The sequence below is a fragment of the Scatophagus argus genome, chromosome 16 (genome assembly GCF_020382885.2).
Source record: "Scatophagus argus isolate fScaArg1 chromosome 16, fScaArg1.pri, whole genome shotgun sequence".
NCBI classification, from domain to species: Eukaryota; Metazoa; Chordata; class Actinopteri; family Scatophagidae; genus Scatophagus; species Scatophagus argus.
The window spans coordinates 7,159,775-7,179,420 of record NC_058508.1 but is presented as its reverse complement, the minus strand read 5'-3'; the positions used below and the strand labels follow the sequence as shown (position 1 = coordinate 7,179,420).

At 39.2% G+C, this 19,646-nt stretch overlaps 2 protein-coding genes across 2 annotated transcripts; one reads left to right on the top strand and one right to left on the bottom strand.

Moving 5' to 3' along the window:
- Nucleotides 1-15,463, top strand: gucy2ca (guanylate cyclase 2Ca). The gene is made up of 27 exons (XM_046415823.1): nucleotides 1-603; nucleotides 1,895-2,007; nucleotides 3,036-3,103; nucleotides 3,188-3,406; nucleotides 3,517-3,635; nucleotides 4,603-4,702; nucleotides 4,876-4,987; nucleotides 5,071-5,215; nucleotides 5,673-5,787; nucleotides 7,093-7,100; nucleotides 7,223-7,304; nucleotides 7,494-7,587; nucleotides 8,312-8,374; nucleotides 8,492-8,563; nucleotides 8,983-9,087; nucleotides 9,832-9,918; nucleotides 10,037-10,169; nucleotides 10,269-10,406; nucleotides 12,057-12,145; nucleotides 12,274-12,365; nucleotides 12,753-12,911; nucleotides 13,507-13,699; nucleotides 13,982-14,156; nucleotides 14,446-14,544; nucleotides 14,684-14,778; nucleotides 14,910-14,986; nucleotides 15,215-15,463. The coding sequence occupies exons 1-27, from the start codon at nucleotides 393-395 to the stop codon at nucleotides 15,414-15,416; spliced, it is 3,165 nt and encodes a 1,054-aa protein (XP_046271779.1). The 5' UTR covers nucleotides 1-392; the 3' UTR covers nucleotides 15,417-15,463.
- Nucleotides 15,464-15,772: 309 nt separating this feature from the next.
- On the bottom strand, nucleotides 15,773-19,389 carry LOC124073247. The gene is made up of 3 exons (XM_046415351.1): nucleotides 19,106-19,389; nucleotides 18,507-18,680; nucleotides 15,773-16,856 (listed from the first exon to the last, which is right to left on the bottom strand). Exons 1-3 carry the CDS (start codon nucleotides 19,221-19,223, stop codon nucleotides 16,534-16,536), a joined length of 615 nt encoding a protein of 204 aa, XP_046271307.1. The 5' UTR covers nucleotides 19,224-19,389; the 3' UTR covers nucleotides 15,773-16,533.
- Between the last annotated feature and the right edge of the window lie 257 nt (nucleotides 19,390-19,646).

Below are 19,646 nucleotides of genomic sequence, written 5' to 3'. Positions count from 1 at the left end.
AGCAGCCCACACCAAAGTAGAGGGATATTGATCTCAGGCTTTCACTTGAGGAACAACTGGTCTTAACACTGCGTTTCTTGTTTTCAATCTACGTTTTCTTTTATTGACTAAAAGTGGTTGGGTCTAGGATCTCAGACAAAAGTTTTTTTTTCTTCTCTTATCTGGATGCTGGACACTGAAGCAGGAGACCGTGTAGCTTCTGCTTAGTCACCGAAGAGCCGTCTTAACTTCTGTTTTTTGACTCATGCTTTCAATAGAGAGGCTCTGTTCAGGTGGACGAATGTAAAAAACTTGCCTTCAACCTTCTGTTTACCTGAAGACAACTATATTTTGTTTGACATGTAGAAACTGCAAACGACACAAAATTCTGAGGGATAAAGGAAGATCTCAACATGTACAACTCACACACTTTACTTTACCTGGGAATGCTGATAGTGGCGGTGGCTGGAAACAAGATGCTGGATGAGTGCTTGTCTGTAGACCATACATACACCATGAATGTCGTGGTGCTGGAGGACAATACTTATAAGTGGAGTCGGCCGTATGTGCAGGCGGCTGTGGAACGAGCCATTGAAGAGGACAGGCGGGAGAACAGTTATGTTGGTATGGACTCATATTTCCAAAATAAGGCTGAATGGGGCTTACAGGTTAAAATAATGTTTTTAATACAATCTACAAATTATATATTGCTCTGCAGCAGCTGGTAAAGCTTTAAAACTTTATTTTTTAGAAGTGGCAAAATCTTAAAGCCTAGAAAATATAAAAGTAAAAACTAATAGAACAGAACCCAAGAATCAATCTTGGCTATCAGACTGAGCAAATGTAAACTTTAATCAAGTAACAGAGGTGTTTTACACACATGTTAAATTTCAAATATTTTCTTATTTTCTTAACACAATTAGTCATGGAAGAATTTTTCCTGAACAATAGATACAACTGTTTGAATAGTTTGAATAGTTTGATAGTTTTTGATACTCAGTACTATGGACACAATGCACAAAAACTTTTCAAAGTTAAGGGTTATGTCCTACCCTGCATGCGCATAGAGGAAACCTTTGGTTATATGTACTATGTGGTTGCTCTTGTAGAAGATATATGAAGCAACAAGTATGTTACACATGGATGACAAAATAATCTCACGCAGTCTCCTTGTCTAACTCATACTGATCCAACTGCACACAAACCGTAGGAGAATCTTAAATATATTGGTGGCTTGATTGCTAGTTAAACAAATAAATCATGTAAATAAGTTTTTTTCCTGTTTTGATGAAGGCTAGCTGTTTCTATTCATTTTCAGTGTTTGTGCTAAGCTAGGTTTTTCTCCAACGAATTTTTTTTAAAAGGTTTTTTATTGGCAAAAAATCTGCTGATGTACTGATCTGTCCAAATGTGTACTACTGATACAACAAAAGTTTAAACACAGCTAAATTTTGCATAAACCCATGGTTCTAACCCACCTATCCAAACACATACTATACATTTGGGAACCGCTGGCATTAACTTCTTTTTCTAAAATTCTTTAAATCCTTTTTTGGAAATGAAAGTGTTGCTTGTCAAGCAAGCATACATGTCATGCTTTGACATGGTATTATTAAGTAAGACATTTTTAAATTGAATTATTATTTGGGGTAATAATGCATAAAGAGTTTTAGAACTTAGTTTGTGTCAGAGGGTAATCATCTTAATTCAAACGTAAGCACTTTTTTGGATACATATTCTTTGTTCTTCGTTGCTGCTGTATAATCTTTCTTCTAGATCTTTAAAACTCTGTGTGGTAAAAATCAAAGGCTTCATTTGCACCAAAGCACCATAAATCAATCAAACTGAATCTCAACAAGGAGATGAATGTGTTCATTTTTTATATGAATAACTTTTATCTTCTTTCCATGACAAGGTTTAAACTTCACTTTGACGGCTAACTACTATGGGTTCAACACGACTGTGTACAACCGGCAGGGCTGTGGGAGCAGCACCTGTGAGGGGGTGGCAATACTCAAGATGCTGCATGTGAGTGTGGTCAGAAGATAACATGTCTAAAGAGAGTTTTCTCTTAGTGCACACGTTAAGCACAAATTAATCATGGGTATTGTTGTAAAAAGGCTTTCATCTTAAAAATGCCATTAGGATCACTTACATACATTCAGTTCAATTCAGTTCAGTTCAGTTTTATTTAAAGTACCAATTCATAACACAGTTATCTCAAGACGCATGTGCTGTATAAAATGAAAATGAAAAACCAGAACCTGAATTTTCTTTCCTGTGATTTACTCCTTTTCCTTCTTGTCATTTCCAAAAAACAAATAAAAGTCCATATTTTTTGAGCTACATAGTGATGAGATCCAAGGGATTTATCTTTTGTGTGTTTGTACTGCGTGCTGTGGCTCGGTGTACCGTAATAGCAAGTTCCCTTTTCATAGTTTGATGGTTTATTATCTTTAAATTACCTTTCAACTGACAAGTCCAATGACAGGATGGTGAAATGTAAAATTAGTTACAAAAGCTGATGGGAAGGAAAAACGTAAGCATTAAACCTTAAGCATTAAAAGTATTTTTTCTGTCAGCACCTCACAGTCAAGGATCAACTGCTGCTGGGAAAATTCATTCACCATTTTGCGCCGACAATATTGCCATTGCTGGGGTCGCCATAATAGTGGCAGACGGCAGTGGTAGCCTCAAATAGTCCAAAATGCATCACAGCCACAGGATGCTGTCGTTCTGTGACTATTCTTTTGCTTTGATAGGACAAACTCTTCTATTACTGTACTTTCAGAGGTTCAAGTTTACCAGGGGTAACAGAACAAAACACATTTGAAGCAGAACTAGACAGGATGTTAAAGAAAAAAGGTTAACTTCAGCCCTTAATCATTGGACAGTGGAATCACAGGCTGTTGATGTTGATGAGTATATTGTTGTAGGAAATCATTTTTTCTTCAGTTTACTCTTTATGGTATTTAGACTTTGGCAGTGCTGGTGCTGTAGTTTCACACAGGATAACTACCTGTACACTGCAAAGCAACTAATGCATCTTTCTGCAGAGTAAAGGTGAAGTTGGATGTGTCATGCTGGGCCCCTCCTGCACTTATGCCACTTTCCAATTAGTGGAGTGAGTATGAATTTTTTTCCCTCCAATGTACCACCAAATTATTCAGTGATTTTTTGAATTTTCACCCTGTATTATGTACCTCAGTGATGATCTTGGCCTGAGCCTGAGCATTCCTATCATCTCTGCTGGGAGCTTCGGCCTCTCGTGTGACTATAAGCCCAAATTGACTCGTATTCTGCCTCCGGCACGCAAGATCTCAGACTTGCTCCTCCACTTTATGAAAGAAACCTTGCCATTTAAAGATACTTGGAAGAAAGTCTATGTGTACAAGAAGTCCAGCAACGCAACTGAAGATTGTTTCTGGTGAGACAGCACTTTTGTAACCTTTGTGACCTTTGTAGCTTCATTCAGCTCTCCAACATGTTCCACTCTCACATTTGATGTAACCTTGTTTTTGTTGTTTTTTGTTACAGGTACATTAATGCACTGGAAGCAGCCTCTGCTAACTTTGCCACAAACACCAAAAGAGAGATGCTGCGATCGGAAGAAGAGCTGACCAGTGCTCTCAGTAAAAATGAAAGACACAGCAACAGTGGGTATTGTGTTTGAGTTACGTCTTAGTGCACTAAACATTTCTTCTTGGGTTGTCATTCCAAAGTTAATCTGAAAAAATTTTATCTAATATCTACCTCAGAGTTGATCAAACTATCAGAACAATCACAGCTTGTGCCAGAATAGGATATCCAAGAATTAAAAGTAACTGTTTTAAATCATGTTTCTAAGGGTTGGAATGTCAGTCTGTTGTTCATCAGTCTGCTACTGCGGTCCATACTGAACATCCCAACAACCACTGAATGGATTGCATTTAGAATTTGTTGAGTTATTTGTGTTAGCATGTCCCAGTGTTGTAATCGAGTCACCAAACTTCAAGTCTGAGTACAATTTCGAGTTCCTAACATTCAAGTCCAAGTCAAAGCCAAGTCATTAAAGAAAAATCCAAGTCGAGTCCAAGTCGAGTCCAATAATGATCCGAGTCAAGTGCAAATCAAGCCCAATCCAAATATATTATTGTATAATTATTATATAATATTGAACATAGTGTAGATATTATCTTATGCCAAACTTCTATGGTGTTTTACATAAAATAAAATAGAAATCCGAGGACTTGTCTCCGATTACGAGTCCGATTGCAGTTAACGCACAAGTCCAAGTCCAAGTCAGCAGTGTTCAAGTCAGAGTCAAGTCACAAGCCCTTAAAATCAGGGCCAAAGTCGGACTCGAGACCGAGTCCCGGACTTGAGTACTACAAGCCTGGCATGTCCACACACTTAATTAAATAATTAAATGAATTAAATTTTGCTGCCTTTTTGATAAAATGTCCATTTGGCTGACATATCTATAAAGTCATTTCAGTTTGCCAGAAGCTGCTCATCTCATCGGCCTGCTTTTTGTTGTGAAATACTGTATACATGGAATCATTTTAAAATTCTTTTTTTTTTGCGTTCAGAACTGTGTTCCAGCTCAAACATGTTCTTATAAAACTTATGTTTTTGTTTCAGTTTTCATCATGTGTGGCAGCGTTGCTGACATAGTTTCAGCAAAGAATAAGACTTCCCACATTGATCAAGACACTGTGTTCATTCTCCTTGATATTTACAAGTAAGCTCCTCTATGATTTTACCATTTGGTCCTTATACTGAGACCATAAAGATTTAAGAGTCTTTTCATCATAAAACAAGAGATCAACAAGAAACAAGAAAAAACCTGAGATGTGACATTTTAAATGTGTAGAAGAAGCACTGTTAACAGTGACACTCTTTACCTCCCTCCAGCCCTGAGTACTATGACAACACAACATCCAGCAAGGCTATGCAGGATGTACTTGTGATCACTCTGCCACAGAGGAACTATACCTATGGATCAAACTCAGCATACAATCACACGGTGAGCAGCCCAAAAAGGAAAAGGAAAACTGATCTTGCATAACTGTTTCACTGTCTTTGTCTAATTTTCTGTGTTATGAGCAGATAAATGATTATGTGGCTGGGTATCACGATGGGGCTCTACTGTTTGGCAAAGTGCTCAGAGAGAGGATGCTCAGTCAGCGAAGTAACAAAGGTTCCCCTCAAGTACCTCTGAGTGACAATCCCTTTGGAAATGCCTCTTTTTACGGTGCGTATGGTTACCCACAAGTCAAGATTAGCAACACCATAAGTGGCAGATTTACAGTGTAAGACAAATTTAATGAACACTAAGCCAATTCAGGCATCAGAAGGTGTTATCGGTAAGGAGGGTGGGAGGGGGTGGGTTGACGTGGCTTCATGGGTGAGAGTGTTTTCATGGCAGACAAAATGTAGGACTGATTGGAGCAGTACTTTTATACTCATTCACAAATGTTGTAGGTTAGAGCAATGAGCCACTTAACTGCAGCATAAAACACATCACAGCACAAGGCAGACAAAGAAAGTGTCAGCATGATAGTTCCAGCTTAATGTTTGTGCACTGGACAAAGCCACAGCTCATGAGAATTTTTTAATGTTTTAATACAGTTGGATTGTTATTCAGCTCCAAGGAAACTGAAAATGCTTTCTTTATTGTGCTTGTGTGTGTGTGTGTTTGCTTCAAGCAGGTATGGGAGGACACTATGTGCTCGATGAGTACGGTGACAGAGATGTTAACTTCTCTATCATTTACACATCAGCTATCACTGGCAAGGTGAGACTACTGTCCATTCAGCAGTTAACGTAAAACAATGTGGACATTAGTTTTTCAGTTCTTTCCACAGATTCTCAATTGGATTGAGGTCTGGACTTTGACTTGGCCATTCTAACACCTTGATATGTTTTTTGGTGAACCATTCCATTGTAGCTTTTGCTTTATGTTTTGGATCATTGTCTTGTTGGAAGACAAATCTCCGTCCCAGTCTCAGGTCTTTTGCGGACTCCATCAGGTTTTCTTCCAGAATGGTCCTGTATTTGGCTCCATCCATTTCCCATCAATTTTAACCATCTTCCCTGTCCCTGCTGAAGAAAAGCAGGCCCAAACCATGATGCTGCCACCACCATGTTGACAGTGGGGATGGTGTGTTGAGGGTGATGAGCTGTGCGCTTTTACGCCAAACATAACGTCTTGCATTGTTGCCAAAAAGTTCGATTTTGGTCTCATCTGACCAGAGCACCTTCTTCCACATGTTTGGTGTGTCTCCCAGGTGGCTTGTGGCAAACTTTAAACGACACTTTTTATGGATATCTTTAAGAAATGGCTTCCTTCTTGCCACTCTTCCATAAAGGCCAGATTTGTGCAGTATACGACTGATTGTTGTCCTATGGACAGATTCTCCCACCTCAGCTGTAGACCTCTGCAGTTCATCCAGAGTGATCATGGGCCTCTTGGCTGCATCTCTGATCAGTCTTCTCCTTGTATGAGCTGAAAGTTTAGGGGGACGGCCAGATCTTGGTAGATTTGCAGTGGTCTGATACTCCTTCCATTTCAATATTATTGCTTGCACAGTGCTCCTTGGGATGTTTAAAGCTTGGGAAATCTTTTTGTATCCAAATCCAGCTTTAAACTTCTCCACAACAGTATCTCAGACCTGCCTGGTGTGTTCCTTGTTCTTCATGATGCTCTCTGCGCATTAAACAGACCTCTGAGACTATCACAGTGCAGGTGCATTTATACAGAGACTTGATTACACACAGGTGGATTCCATTTATCATCGTTAGTCATTTAGGTCAACATTGAATCATTCAGAGATCCTCACTGAACTTCTGGACAGAGTTTGCTGCACTGAAAGTAAAGGGGCTAAATAATTTTGCACGCCCAATTTTTCGTTTTTTTATTTGTTAAAAAAGTTTAAAATATCCAATAAAGTGTGTTCCACTTCATGATTGTGTCCCACTTGTTGTTGATTCTTCACAAGAAATTACAGTTTTATATCTTTATGTTTGAAGCCTGAAATGTGGAAAAAGGTCACAAAGTTCAAGGGGGCCAAATAGTTTCGCAAGCCACTGTATCATGCAACATTGTTAGAATCTGAAAATTTTATTTAGAAATTTTAGTGATTTTGCAATTTTTATTTCAAAACTCTAAATGCTTTTTGTTAATTCAACTGCTGTATGTGTATGTGTGTGTGTGTGTGTGTGTGTGCGTGTATGTGTGTGCGTGCGTGCATGCCTCCAGCCTTAAGTTTGCAGGACGTGATTATGATTGTTCTGAGTCTCAGTGTAGTCGTGGTGACAGCGATTGCTCTCATCTTCTACAGGTAAACAGCAAATTCATTTGAACACATTTTAAGATGGCTCTTCTTGCATGTTTAATTCAATTCAATTCAGTTTATTTATACAGCGCCAATTCACAACAAAAGTTATCTGTGTTTGCATTTTGTCAGCGTGCCATATAAAATTGCAGTGTAACACTTAAATATTTATTGTATGTGCATGTATATTGTTAGGCAGAACAGGAAAGAGCGTCTTATGCGGAAGAAGTGGTCTCATATCAACCCACACCTGATTTGTCCACTGGATGAGAGGGAGGTCTCTCTGAAGGTAGACTATCTCATCAATCACCTGTTCCCCACCTGCTAAACATACTTGCAATGTCTCATGTAAATTGGATAACCATGTTTGCCAGGCAGTTATGCCACCTGCACTGTTGGCCAATCAATATAAATTTGGCACTTGCAGATATAAATACAGATGTGAAATACCATCATGTCAATGTAATGTACGTCATGTAATTACCTTGGTAACCTACTGACAGTACACACACACACACACATATATATATATATATATATATATATATATATATATATATATATATATATATATATATATATATATATATATGTCAGTACGTCAATACTGTGTTTGCTTTGCACTTAAAATGGATTTGTGCACCCATGCTGGCAGCCTATGGCCAGCCTTGGTGATCAGTTACAAGTAAACTTTTTATAAAGAAGCTACTATACAAGAAAAGAGGGAGTGAGTTATGCTGAGCATGATATGAAAGACAAGACTGGAATAAATAAGTCAAGATAAAAGCATGAGATAAGGCCACTTGAAATTGTATCCGATAACTTTTGCACATGAAATTATGTAAAAATATTAAACCGTCAGTTTCGTCATAGAACTTTATGCAGAACATGTCAGGCTTTGCTGCAGTTCAGTGCATGATGTGTACATGAAATTTTATTAGATCCACCCTTTAAGTTAAGGACATGAAATCAGATGTGTGTGTGTGTGTGTGTACATGCCATGTATGTAACAGATTGATGATGATAAGAGGAAGGACAGCACATACTTCAGTCACCGATGCCGCTATGATAAAAAGGTACTATCATTACAACTCTGAAAATCAATATTTAGTCATAAAGAGAACAAAATGACAGAGATTATCATGTATTTCTGTTCAGTGTTTGACTGTGTCTTAATTCTCTGTTTTCTTCAGCCTGTAGTCTTAAAAGAGCTGAAGCAAACAGACGGAGACTTCACTGAGGACCAGAAGATTGAGCTGAACACAGTAAGACTCCTCTGTCTTATGCCTCAGTGTTGATTTAACCTCTGAGTTTTTAAAGCAAGTGAACACTGTCCACTCTTCTTATTAAATCACACTGGATAGATTCAATCATCCTTTCAGTCCCTGTTTCATGGTGCTTTTCCATTTATTGCCTGACGAAGTAGAAATGGGGACCTACTTTACTTTCCTTTCCTCAATTAGCTCCACAATGTGTCTTCCTTTAATGCTGTGTCCTACTGAGAAACTGAAAAGAATATGAACGAACAAGCATTTTCCTCCCTAACATTATATAAATGTTACATCATTTATAACACAGTCATGTCTGCTTTTACATGATTTGTCCTATTTAATGTCATAGTGTGTTGCCCAGCCCTTTTTTAACCTTTCTGTCCCTCTTGAACCCCTCCTTTTACTTGTTTCAGCTTCTGAGTATTGATTACTACAACCTGACCAAGTTTTACGGCACGGTCAAGTTTGAGTACGGTGTGTTTGGGGTGTTTGAGCTCTGTCAGAGGGGCTCCCTGAGGGTAAGAGCTAAGACACAAACACACACACACACACATACACACACACACACACACACACACACACAGCTGAGATCCTGCTGCTCCCAGTTTTACATTATGTATCAGTATATTTTATCAGTTAATATTTTTTAGCGGACAACGGAAGATTTGATATTGATATTATTAGATAGATTTGATATTTTTAATGTTACACTCCTTGTTAGTACAGTGCATCTCAAAAACATGTCGACAAATTTAAGGTTTCTGTGAAAGTTAGACAATCAGCTAAAGGATGAGTGATTTAACGTTTATGCAAACTTTATTAACATTGTGACATGGGACCTTTCTTTCTTTCTTTCTGTAGTAATATTCTATGTTATTTGATAACTTTTATCATACATTTTGCAATTTTGTCTTGTAACATTTTGTGAACGGGTTGATTGAAATGATGATCATGATGACCATTCATGATGTAACGCTGATCTGACTTTATGTTATACTACATGACTACAGTACAGACAAACATGTTGTTTATGACAGAGATCAGTGACCGCATTTCTCTACTGTTCACAATGACTTTACAGTTCATTTGATAAGTCATGGACACAGTTTAAAGAGCACTAATAGTGGGTGGATATAATCTCTCTCACTCATACACCACACACACACACACACACACACACACACACACACACATACACACATACTTGTGCTCAAGTAAGCATAATAGTAAAAGTAATAAAATACGATCATCTCGTTTTCCAGTACATTCTGAATGACAGGATCTCCTACCCAGACGAAACCTTCATGGACATGGAGTTTAAGATATCAGTCATGTATGACATAGCAAAGGTATTGTTATTATTATTTTGCCAGCTTTTGGTAAGATGATATTCATCTTTCTTTCAGTGTATTCTGACAAATACATTGGATGATAATCCTGCTAACTACTGTCTCCCTGCTTTTACAGGGCATGTCATATCTCCATTCCAGTAACATTGATGTCCATGGACGTCTCAAGTCCACCAACTGTGTGGTCGACAACCGCATGGTGGTTAAGATCACTGACTTTGGCTGTCACACCATCCTGAGTCCAGGCAGAGGTGAAACTGAGTTTTTCATCTTTCACTTGAATATTGATCTGAATACTGAGAGAACCAGAGACTCAGCCTCTCCTCTCCTCTCCTCTCCTCTCCTCTCAGACTTGTGGACGGCCCCGGAGCATCTTCGTAAAGATGGGGTGTCTCAGAAAGGCGATGTTTATAGCTATGCCATCATTGCTCATGAGATCATTATGAGGCAGGCCCCATTCTACACACAGTGCTGCACTAATCCTACAGGTAAACCAGAATGAATTAAACAAAGATAAATAACACAATAGAAGAAAATAAAATATAAGAAAAACAGTGTGAAGAAATGTCCAAATGTGAAGAAATTAACAATTTGTTTTATTTAAACAGGAGCTTTTTGCATGAATATTTAATTCCTTCAGAAAATTGGACTGTTTCTGTGGTTATACATGTAGATTGATTACGACAAAATCATTCAATTTAGACTCTTGAATTACTTTGGTTGTCAAAACCCAAAATCTTTGTAAGTATTACACTGTGAAAGGGGAGAAACTAACAGGCCTGTACTGTGTTCCCCAAGTATGGGTTCTGTCTTTCCAGTGCTTGAATGAGATTTAGGTGAGATAATAATTTTAACCAATCTGACTCCAATTTATGAAATGTCTACTAGGTGGAAATGAACCGTTAACCATTATTAGTGGCACACCTCCTAAGAGATAGGTTTTGTCCAACAGAACTAAGTCTGGTTAAATAGTTCAGGGATAGGAGATTTAGGTCTAAAGCTATCCGAAAAGCTACGAAACATAGGAAATAGCCCAGGATCTGGGTTGAGATGCTCAGCGGTCCAGAACTTAGCCTATGTTAGTGGTTACAGAACATAACACTCAATCTTTTATGTTTTCCTCAGCACTTAAAAGTGTGGTATAACACCCACTGATACTCATTCTATAACTATAAAGTCCTGAAACTCAAAGAATCTCAGACTCCAGACCTCTATAAGCCCTTCTAGAGAAGGTATCTCAGCAAGGCAATACTACAACATAACAGTTATTAGTTATTGTAATCAAAATAGACATACAATTAATAAAATAATATTCCTAAGGTAATCCTAAATAATAAAATAATCATGCAGTCAATAGAACAAAAAACAAGATAATAGTCAAGAATACCACATAGCATACCTGAAATAGATATGACTACATGCAGAGCATGGGAGGTCTGAAAATAGCAGAACAACTCAAAGACCATGTCTTTGTGCTTCCCTTAAATATCCAACCAGAACAAAGCACTTCATATTTACATGTTAATTGAAAATTGGCGCTCTTTCTACTTGGGTACCTTTTGGTCATCACGGTGCATATCTAAAGACAATAGCAGCAGGAAGGGGAGTGTCTCTCCAGAGCAGGGACATTTCTGCCAAAGTTCAGAAATACCACATATAAACTGACTCTGGCATTTCTTCACTTAGACGTTTGCACTTCTCCCATTAAAAAGATATTAAACATGAACACATTTTCATCTCATAATAAACAAGATACATTTCAAATCCTACATTTAATGAGCTCCTTCCACTTCGGTGGGCCTGGCCAAGCAGGAGGTATTAAAGGTCCCTCACAGGGTGAGAAGTGACCATGTGGCCAGGTCCAGCCGTGGGGGTTCAGACTTGACTCAGTTTACCTAATGGGGCCTTCAATACATTCAGGCTCCGTCCAGTCTCTCAGAACATTCCTTTGTTTAAGGTTTGTTGACTTAGGTGGGGGTGGGTGTACGGAGACAGTTGGGGCACCCCCTAGAATAGCCTTACCACTGTTTACTATAAGATGAGCTATTGATGCAGAACACACCGTGACACACAGAGTGATCATCCTCAGCTCAAAGTCCTGCTCACACTGATTATCTTAATGTTATCCAATCCTTCAGAGAAGATCTACAGAGTGCAGTTTCCTAATGGAATGGGTTTCCTTAGACCTGACCTCAACTTTGAAGGTGCATCAGAGAGGGAGGTTGAGGTAAGAGAGCGCAGAGGACTTTTGCTCTTACAGTAACACACTGAAATAAAGTTAAATAAAGAAAGCCATGCACCACTTCCCTATTTTTCTTTGTCTGTGTGTATGTGTGCTTATGTGTGTATATACAGCTGTACATGCTGATAAAAAGCTGCTGGGATGAAGACCCAGAACGGAGGCCAGATTTTAAAAAAATTGAGATAACTCTGGGTAAGATTTTCAGGTACGTCAACACCACGCATTCACTTAGACTAACAAATCACTGATGCATGACACGGTTAAATATACATGGACACCAGAACACCACATCCCTATGTGTAATTACAACCCAGCCACTTTTTCCATTCCAAACTGAGATCACATGGGGTATTGCCATGATGAAGCAGGAAAGAGCCTTCTCCTTACTGTTGTCACGCTATTGTGTAACGTTGTCGAAAATGTGTGTATAAAGGCGTATAAATAAATATGAAGGTTTCTACCAATCAAAACTAAAGGGGCTCAAAAGCTCCACATACTTTTGGCCACAAAGCGAATGTAATCCTATGCAATCCTCAATTAATTCATTAAATGATATAAACAATGTAACTGTACATTTTTTTGTTTGGCACAGTAACCTGCACAACCAAGCCAGTGAGACATACATGGACAACCTGATCCGTCGCCTGCAGATGTACTCCAGAACTCTGGAGCATCTGGTGGAGGAGAGAACCTCTTTGTACAAGGCTGAGAGGGACAGAGCTGACCGCCTCAACTTTATGCTACTTCCTGGGTAGGTTTATACTCTGACTGCAGCTGATATATTAGAGAGGGCAGCTTAAAACAGGGACATGTTTTAAAGCTGCACTGATCATTTTTTTAACTTTGCAAATGACCAAAAAGGGTCGATCTCACAGAGAATCATGACCCAACACTGCAGTTCTTCTCAACCATACAGAGCATGTTACATGTTGTTTTGGTTTTATGAGTCATCAACCTTGCCTTCATTGGTATAATTATCCAGTTGATGTTATGGAGTATCAAGCAGTTAAAGAGCCAGATAAGAAGTGTGGATTTTGGACTTAAATTTGTCTGGGTGCTTGAAACACACCTCTGAATGAATGCTGATGTTGAGCTTCTTGATATGTATGTTCGCTAACATAAACACAAGTAAAAACTTTATGTACATCTGTTTTTATTCCCTCTGTTTTCTTTCAGTTTTTTTCATTTTATCTTTTGTTTCTTGCGTATTTATCACATTTCATAAATCCTGGAAGCAGGAGACTTTTGGAAAGGGCATGTTAAGAACTGTTTCTACTATTTAATTCGTTAATTAATTAATTAATTGAAGCATACAAGGATTTTCCACTCTTACCGTGTCTCCACAGCCCAGTTGTGCGCTCGCTGAAGGAGACGGGCAAAGTGAAACCAGAGCTATTTGAGGAGGTGACCATCTACTTCAGTGACATTGTGGGATTCACTACCCTCTGCCACTACAGCACACCCATGGAGGTGGTTGACATGCTCAACGACATCTACAAGAACTTTGACGGTATCCTCGACCACCATGATGTCTACAAGGTACATAAGTGAGACTGTCTGAAATCTGACTCAGGTCCCCATAGTCTACTGTTGTACCACTCAAGTCAGAGTGGAGGCAGTAGTGAGGTGAAAGAAGGCCTCAAGCAGGATGTTGCTGCTTTTGTGGTTGTACTTGTTTTATTTTTAAGACCTATTTTGTGAGACTGAACTTTGATTTAGATGTTAATCTAAAACTTAGATGTATAGTTAGCTTGGCAGTCGATATGTGACTGACTGCTAATAGTTTTATTAGTAAAGCCAAATATATATATTGTCCCTCAGGTTGAGACAATAGGAGATGCATACATGGTTGCATCAGGTTTGCCCAAACGCAAAGGCGACAGGCATGCAGTGGACATCGCCCTCATGGCCCTGGACATGCTGGCCTTTGTAGGGACATTTGAGTTGCTGCACCTTCCTGGCATCCCTCTGTGGATTCGTATTGGTGTGCATTCAGGTAACAGAAATTCATAATGATTTTATCCTTGTTTTGGCACTTAAACAAAATGTAGGATTAGTGTATTTTTATGGTTATAATACTGCATTATTTTTTGTTATCACATGGAAGTGCAGCAATAACGTGTTTCAAAGAAAGCATTCACCTGACAGGCATGATGTGTAGGCTAAAAACATTAATCAAATATATACATAGCCTTGAAGATGTTAGGAACTGTGATTTTTTTTTTTTAACTGGATTGAAATCATAAAGCAGGCATTAAAGCTTGTTTGTATATATTTATGTGTAGGACCGTGTGCAGCAGGAGTGGTGGGGAACAAGATGCCTCGCTACTGTCTTTTCGGAGATACAGTCAACACTGCTTCACGCATGGAGTCCACAGGCCTGCGTATGACACAACTCACACTCACATTTTAACAGATTCACAATTTTGACTGCTGAGGCCCAGCTCCTGAATTTAATTTCTGCACAGTTAATGAGAGCTGATGGTTTGACTCTCACGAGTCCTGCTCATGTTGTCTTTCCAGCTCTGAGAATTCATGTCAGTCAGTCCACCATCAACGTCCTGCAGAGGACAGATTGCCAGTTTGAGTATGAAAAAAGAGGAGAGACGTACCTGAAGGTTAGCTGGGTTTTCTTTGGCTTTTCATGCACTCATCTGTTCATATATCAACACATGTAAACTGTCCATATAGTGGTTACCATTTTCATTTCCTCTGTGTGTGTGTGTGCCCACATGTGCCTGGTTCACAGGGTAAAGGCAAAGAGATGACATACTGGTTAACAGGAATGACTGGGGGAAAATACAGCCTGCCGACACCACCAACAGCGTGAGTGAAACACAGTCTCATCTAGATTTACTAACACTTTTATGATGTGAACAATTACACTTTATAAAGGCACACATCTGTGACTGCCAAATGATCTCTGACCTCCAAATCAACTGGTGATGTAAATGATTTGTTCTAGTTGGAAATTCTGGCTTTTGATTAGACAAAAGCAAGGAGCATGTCTTTAAATAAGCCATATTTAAGAAAAAATCTGTGTTGCTGCCTCAGGGAGAACTTCCAACGGCTCCAGCAGGACCTCGCAGAGATGATTGTGGCCAGTCTGGAGAAGCGTGGAGACAGAAGTGACAGCCTCAAAAAAACCTTGTGCACCAAAGTCCGTCGGACAGAGACCAACAGCAGCCTGCAGAGGGCCAGCTCGCCAGAGTACTTCCACCTGGCTGTCACTGACAACCCCAGTACCTACCTGTGATTTCAGAGAACCTTTTTGTACAATATCAGCCAACAAGTAGACATTGTGTGAACAGTTCTGTGTATTCAGAGGGTGGAGTGACAGCTCAGCAGCAGTGGAACAAGCAAAGAGACTGAAGCTCTCAGTTTCCCCACACTTTTCCCCCCTCAACACCCATCACGTTAAATGTGTTAAACTGCCATAGTCTAATTTTTGTTTTAAAAACAATCCACCTACAGATACTGTTATATATCAAGAAGCAGTATAAATATGCCCCTCTAGCCACTTTAGAGAGCATCACTGTAGCTGTGATGCACCTACATCATTACAATTGACCTGTTGTCTGTGGAAATACTGAACTTATTTTGATGCAACCATCTGGTGGTGCCACAGTCAGACAATTTATTTTCCACAAATAATGCATAACTTTTGTCTGGAAATGCTTAATTGTCATAGGTTTAAATGATACATGGCTTCTTTGTTATTTGTAACATACATGGCAAACTTTGTTGACTTCTGTGCTGTGGATAATGATGACTCAAACATCAACTATGTGGATCTTTGACATCTATCAGGAAACCACATAGTCATTTCAATCCAAAAGGGATCCAAATAATGAGAGATGATACAGAATATATTCTTCTTGACTTTACTTTGAACAGTCCTCTCTTTATGTTTAGATGTTGCCTGCAGGAAGTACATTGATTGAGAAAGTTTGAAAAAATTATTTACCATGTAAATAGCCTTTTCTGCTGCAAAGACAGTGAAACAATATCCACACAGGACCTGTCATAATATTTCTCTTTCACAGCACAAGAATGCTACCTTGTTTTCAGAACATCAGAGATATTTGTGTATTGATTTTGGTGTTTAATTAAATGATGTTTGAACTATGACACAAGATTCAGAGCATTTGCAGTGAAGTACACTAAACAATATAGTCTTACATGGTATTATTGGACACCAATTTACACTATAGCACTTTTTTCAAGCAGTGCAGAGAAAAAAACAAAACAGGTGTGGAAAAGTCAATAATATAAAAAACATAAAAACACGGTAGAAAAGTGTACAAAATTAGGATTAAGCAATGGAGGTACAGACCAGTAGAAGCAGTATGCTCATATACACACACTCAGTCCTACACAGTTTTAGTTGTCACTAACGCAGTGCCACCCAGTTCTGTGGCAGGAAGTGGGATTCTGTGTTCTCTCATTGTGCCACATGTAGGCAGCCCTCTGCCCCCCTCTGTCCCAGCATGCTTTGTGGGGTCCCTGTATGTGGTGGGACCCTGCTCCCACTGTGAGCCAGTTTGGGCCCCCATGTGCAGGTGAGAACAGAGAGAAGGGGCCCCTGCTGCTCTCTGCAACACATCTGCATGGCTGTTCATTTCTGAGGGCAGTGAATGGATTATGACAGGTGGCTCCGTTTTCTGAAGAGGTTCCTGTTGTGGCTCAGAGTCCTCTGCAACACAAACATGTAAATATGAAGTGTGTTAGAATATTTAAATGTCACAGTACATCCATCCATTTTCTATACCGCTTATCCATCAGGGTCGCAGGGGAGCTGGAGCCTATCCCAGCTGACTACGGGCGAGAGGCAGGGTACACTCTGGACTGGTCGCCAGTCAATCACAGGGCCAACACACAAAGACAGACAACCATACACTCTCACACTCACACCTAGGGGCAATTTAGAGTAGCCAATTAACCTAATTTGCCCTGTCACAATACATTCAAATGAAATTACCCCTGATGTCCTTAAACACACATAAGGATCTTGAGAACTGAAGCACTGATCACAACACTCTGGCATGGATTATGAATAACATTCTTTTCTTAGACAAGAAGACCATTAAATCTATGATGGACAAAAGAGCAAAGGAAGCATTATGGTCCCATAACACAGAATACACTGTAAAACAAGATCATCCAATGTCACTGATTCCTCCTGAATACCTCCACTCTGCTAATCTGTTTTTCTACATTCCTGGTTGTCCTGTGGAAAGTCTACTGACAGACAATTTACTTAGAGAGTTTTTGTTTTTTCGCAGAACAGGAGCTGCATTCCAAAAGAATAAAATTAGGGTAACTATCATGTTAGCACATTTAATATATAAAGCACAAAAACTCAAGTTTTTGTGCTTCAGTGTGTCTTGGGTTGTCATCAGGATCATTTTTAAAGAAGTTGCTTTATATAAAGTGCTGTCATTGCATGTCAAGAGTTTTAATTAGCATGTGTCTCAAAGCTAATAGACACAGACACAAGCAGCTTTAAAATACATGGCTTTGCTGATACATACATTACAATAAATTGACTGAATGTAAGCAATTAGTAGTATTTGTCAGTGCCTCACTGCATGTTTTTGTGTCAGTTTTTGTGTTTTCAAGGTCAAGTCAAGACCTAATTTGTCCTGCCTAACCAACGGATGTGTGTTGAAACCAGAATAGCTGGTAAGAGAGCAGGGCTGACCCATGGGACGCCTGAGAAGAAGAGAACAGAAACTGTGGAGTTTCTACAGTGATGAACGTCACACTTCATCACCTGCCTGCCTGCAACCCCATTTCCTCCACACTCCTCTCAGTGCCTGCTCTGCATGTCACGTCGCCTGATCACAGTAAGAGAACAGGCTGGCACTGAAAGAACAAAATACTAGGTGTTGTCCTAAGGTAAAATACGTCACTGAAGGGAGATTTAACCCAAGACATGCAGGATCAGTTATTATCTCTGATACTATTATCTCTCTGGCTTAACTGATACAGTCCTTCATCTGCATTATAGCGTCCGTGACTAGAGTATGACTGTTGTGTTTCAACAGCTGCTTCAATAAGTAGAGTTAAACCACATTAGGCGTTTTAATTATGATAATAATAATGTAATAATTATAATAATGTTTTTAATCCCTATTATTTCATGACATTTTACAATATTGTGTCTTTTCCAAAGAATTACACTCTTTTGAGAAAAGAAAAGCCTGAATAATAATAATAATAATACAATAATATATTATTATAATAATATAATATAATAATATAATAAAAGTCATCATAGAAATAAAGAAAAGAATAAAACAAAATCAAATCATTTAAATAACCACATGTCAGTTGTCCTTACCTGAGGCGTTGCTAAGGCTGGTCTGTCGTCTGTATATGATAAACCAGAGAACCAGAGCCAAGACTGAGCCCACTGTGGCCAGCATCACAATGATCCATAGAGCAGGACTAAGCTCCATCACTGGGCTAGCCTGGGAAGCACGGGTCGTGGATCTCAACTGGACTACAACAGGCTCTGAGGGGAACAGGCCGAATAAGTACGTCAGTATTTTTAAAACTAATACCTAAAATGACTAAGATCAACACAAGTGTATACAACAGTGCTGAGACTCTTTGCCTCATCTCCTTCCACAGATAACTAAACAATGCAGTTTTTAAATCTTAGGGGCCATTAACAGCTGTACACAGGTGTAATTACAGACATAAAATAAATACAGGCAGGTCAGGTGGAAAACAACAAATCTCTGTGGTTTTAGATTGTCAGGAAGAATTCAAGATCACATCAGAAAGTAGGGAGGAGATGTCAAAGTAGCCTCAAAGCAAAGACTGGTTCAAAGTATGGAGACATAAACAAAACTCTGACAGAACAAGTCTCCTCAGAATGCACACATGCACACAAACAATGGAAAAAAAAGAAGAGAGAGGTGCAATGAAACACACCAATTGATGGTTGAGGTTGAGGTCCAGGTTCAGGTGCGCTCTCTTCTATCCTTCTAGGGATACATTCACTGACAAGTTCATCCCAATGGCTGTCAGCAGGACAGTCCTTCATGGTCATGGCTGAAGTAGGGTGAGCAATGTGGAGACCTGCTGCCGTGTTACCCTCCCCTACACTTGTGTTTGTGACACAAACAGAGAACACAGAGGAGGGATGTGACGGGAGGATTTATGAAATGAATGCAGAGAGCCTAACAGACGTTTCAGTTCCTGTATTTCATAGGAAAGGGTGAATCACTACACGTGTCCCTGGGGGCAGAGAGAGAGAGAGAGAGAGAGAGAGAGAGAGAGAGAGAGCTTACTGTGTTTCTGTTTTAAAAACAAAGAGGTAATGACCTCAGTTTGGGTTAAATATTATATGATTGGACATTCAGTTTATTGTATGTCCGCATAGTCAATAAGGAAGATCTATAGTTTGTTTATAGATTACTAACCGCTGATCAGATTTTATCCATGTTTCATATCTAAGTCACTAATGAGACCA

Bases quoted from the DNA above. Each gene is read 5' to 3' on its own strand.
- LOC124073247 (XM_046415351.1), bottom strand. From the start codon at position 19,223: ATGACCATGAAGGACTGTCCTGCTGACAGCCATTGGGATGAACTTGTC. The intron at 18,681-19,105 runs GTGTGTTTCATT...TGTTCCCCTCAG, and splicing joins TCAACCTCAACCATCAATTG to AGCCTGTTGTAGTCCAGTTG. The intron at 16,857-18,506 runs GTAAGGACAACT...TTTGTGTTGCAG, and splicing joins CAGCCTTAGCAACGCCTCAG to AGGACTCTGAGCCACAACAG.
- gucy2ca (XM_046415823.1), top strand. From the start codon at position 393: ATGTACAACTCACACACTTTACTTTACCTGGGAATGCTGATAGTGGCG. The intron at 14,157-14,445 runs GTAACAGAAATT...ATTTATGTGTAG, and splicing joins TCGTATTGGTGTGCATTCAG to GACCGTGTGCAGCAGGAGTG. The intron at 14,987-15,214 runs GTGAGTGAAACA...TTGCTGCCTCAG, and splicing joins CTGCCGACACCACCAACAGC to GGAGAACTTCCAACGGCTCC.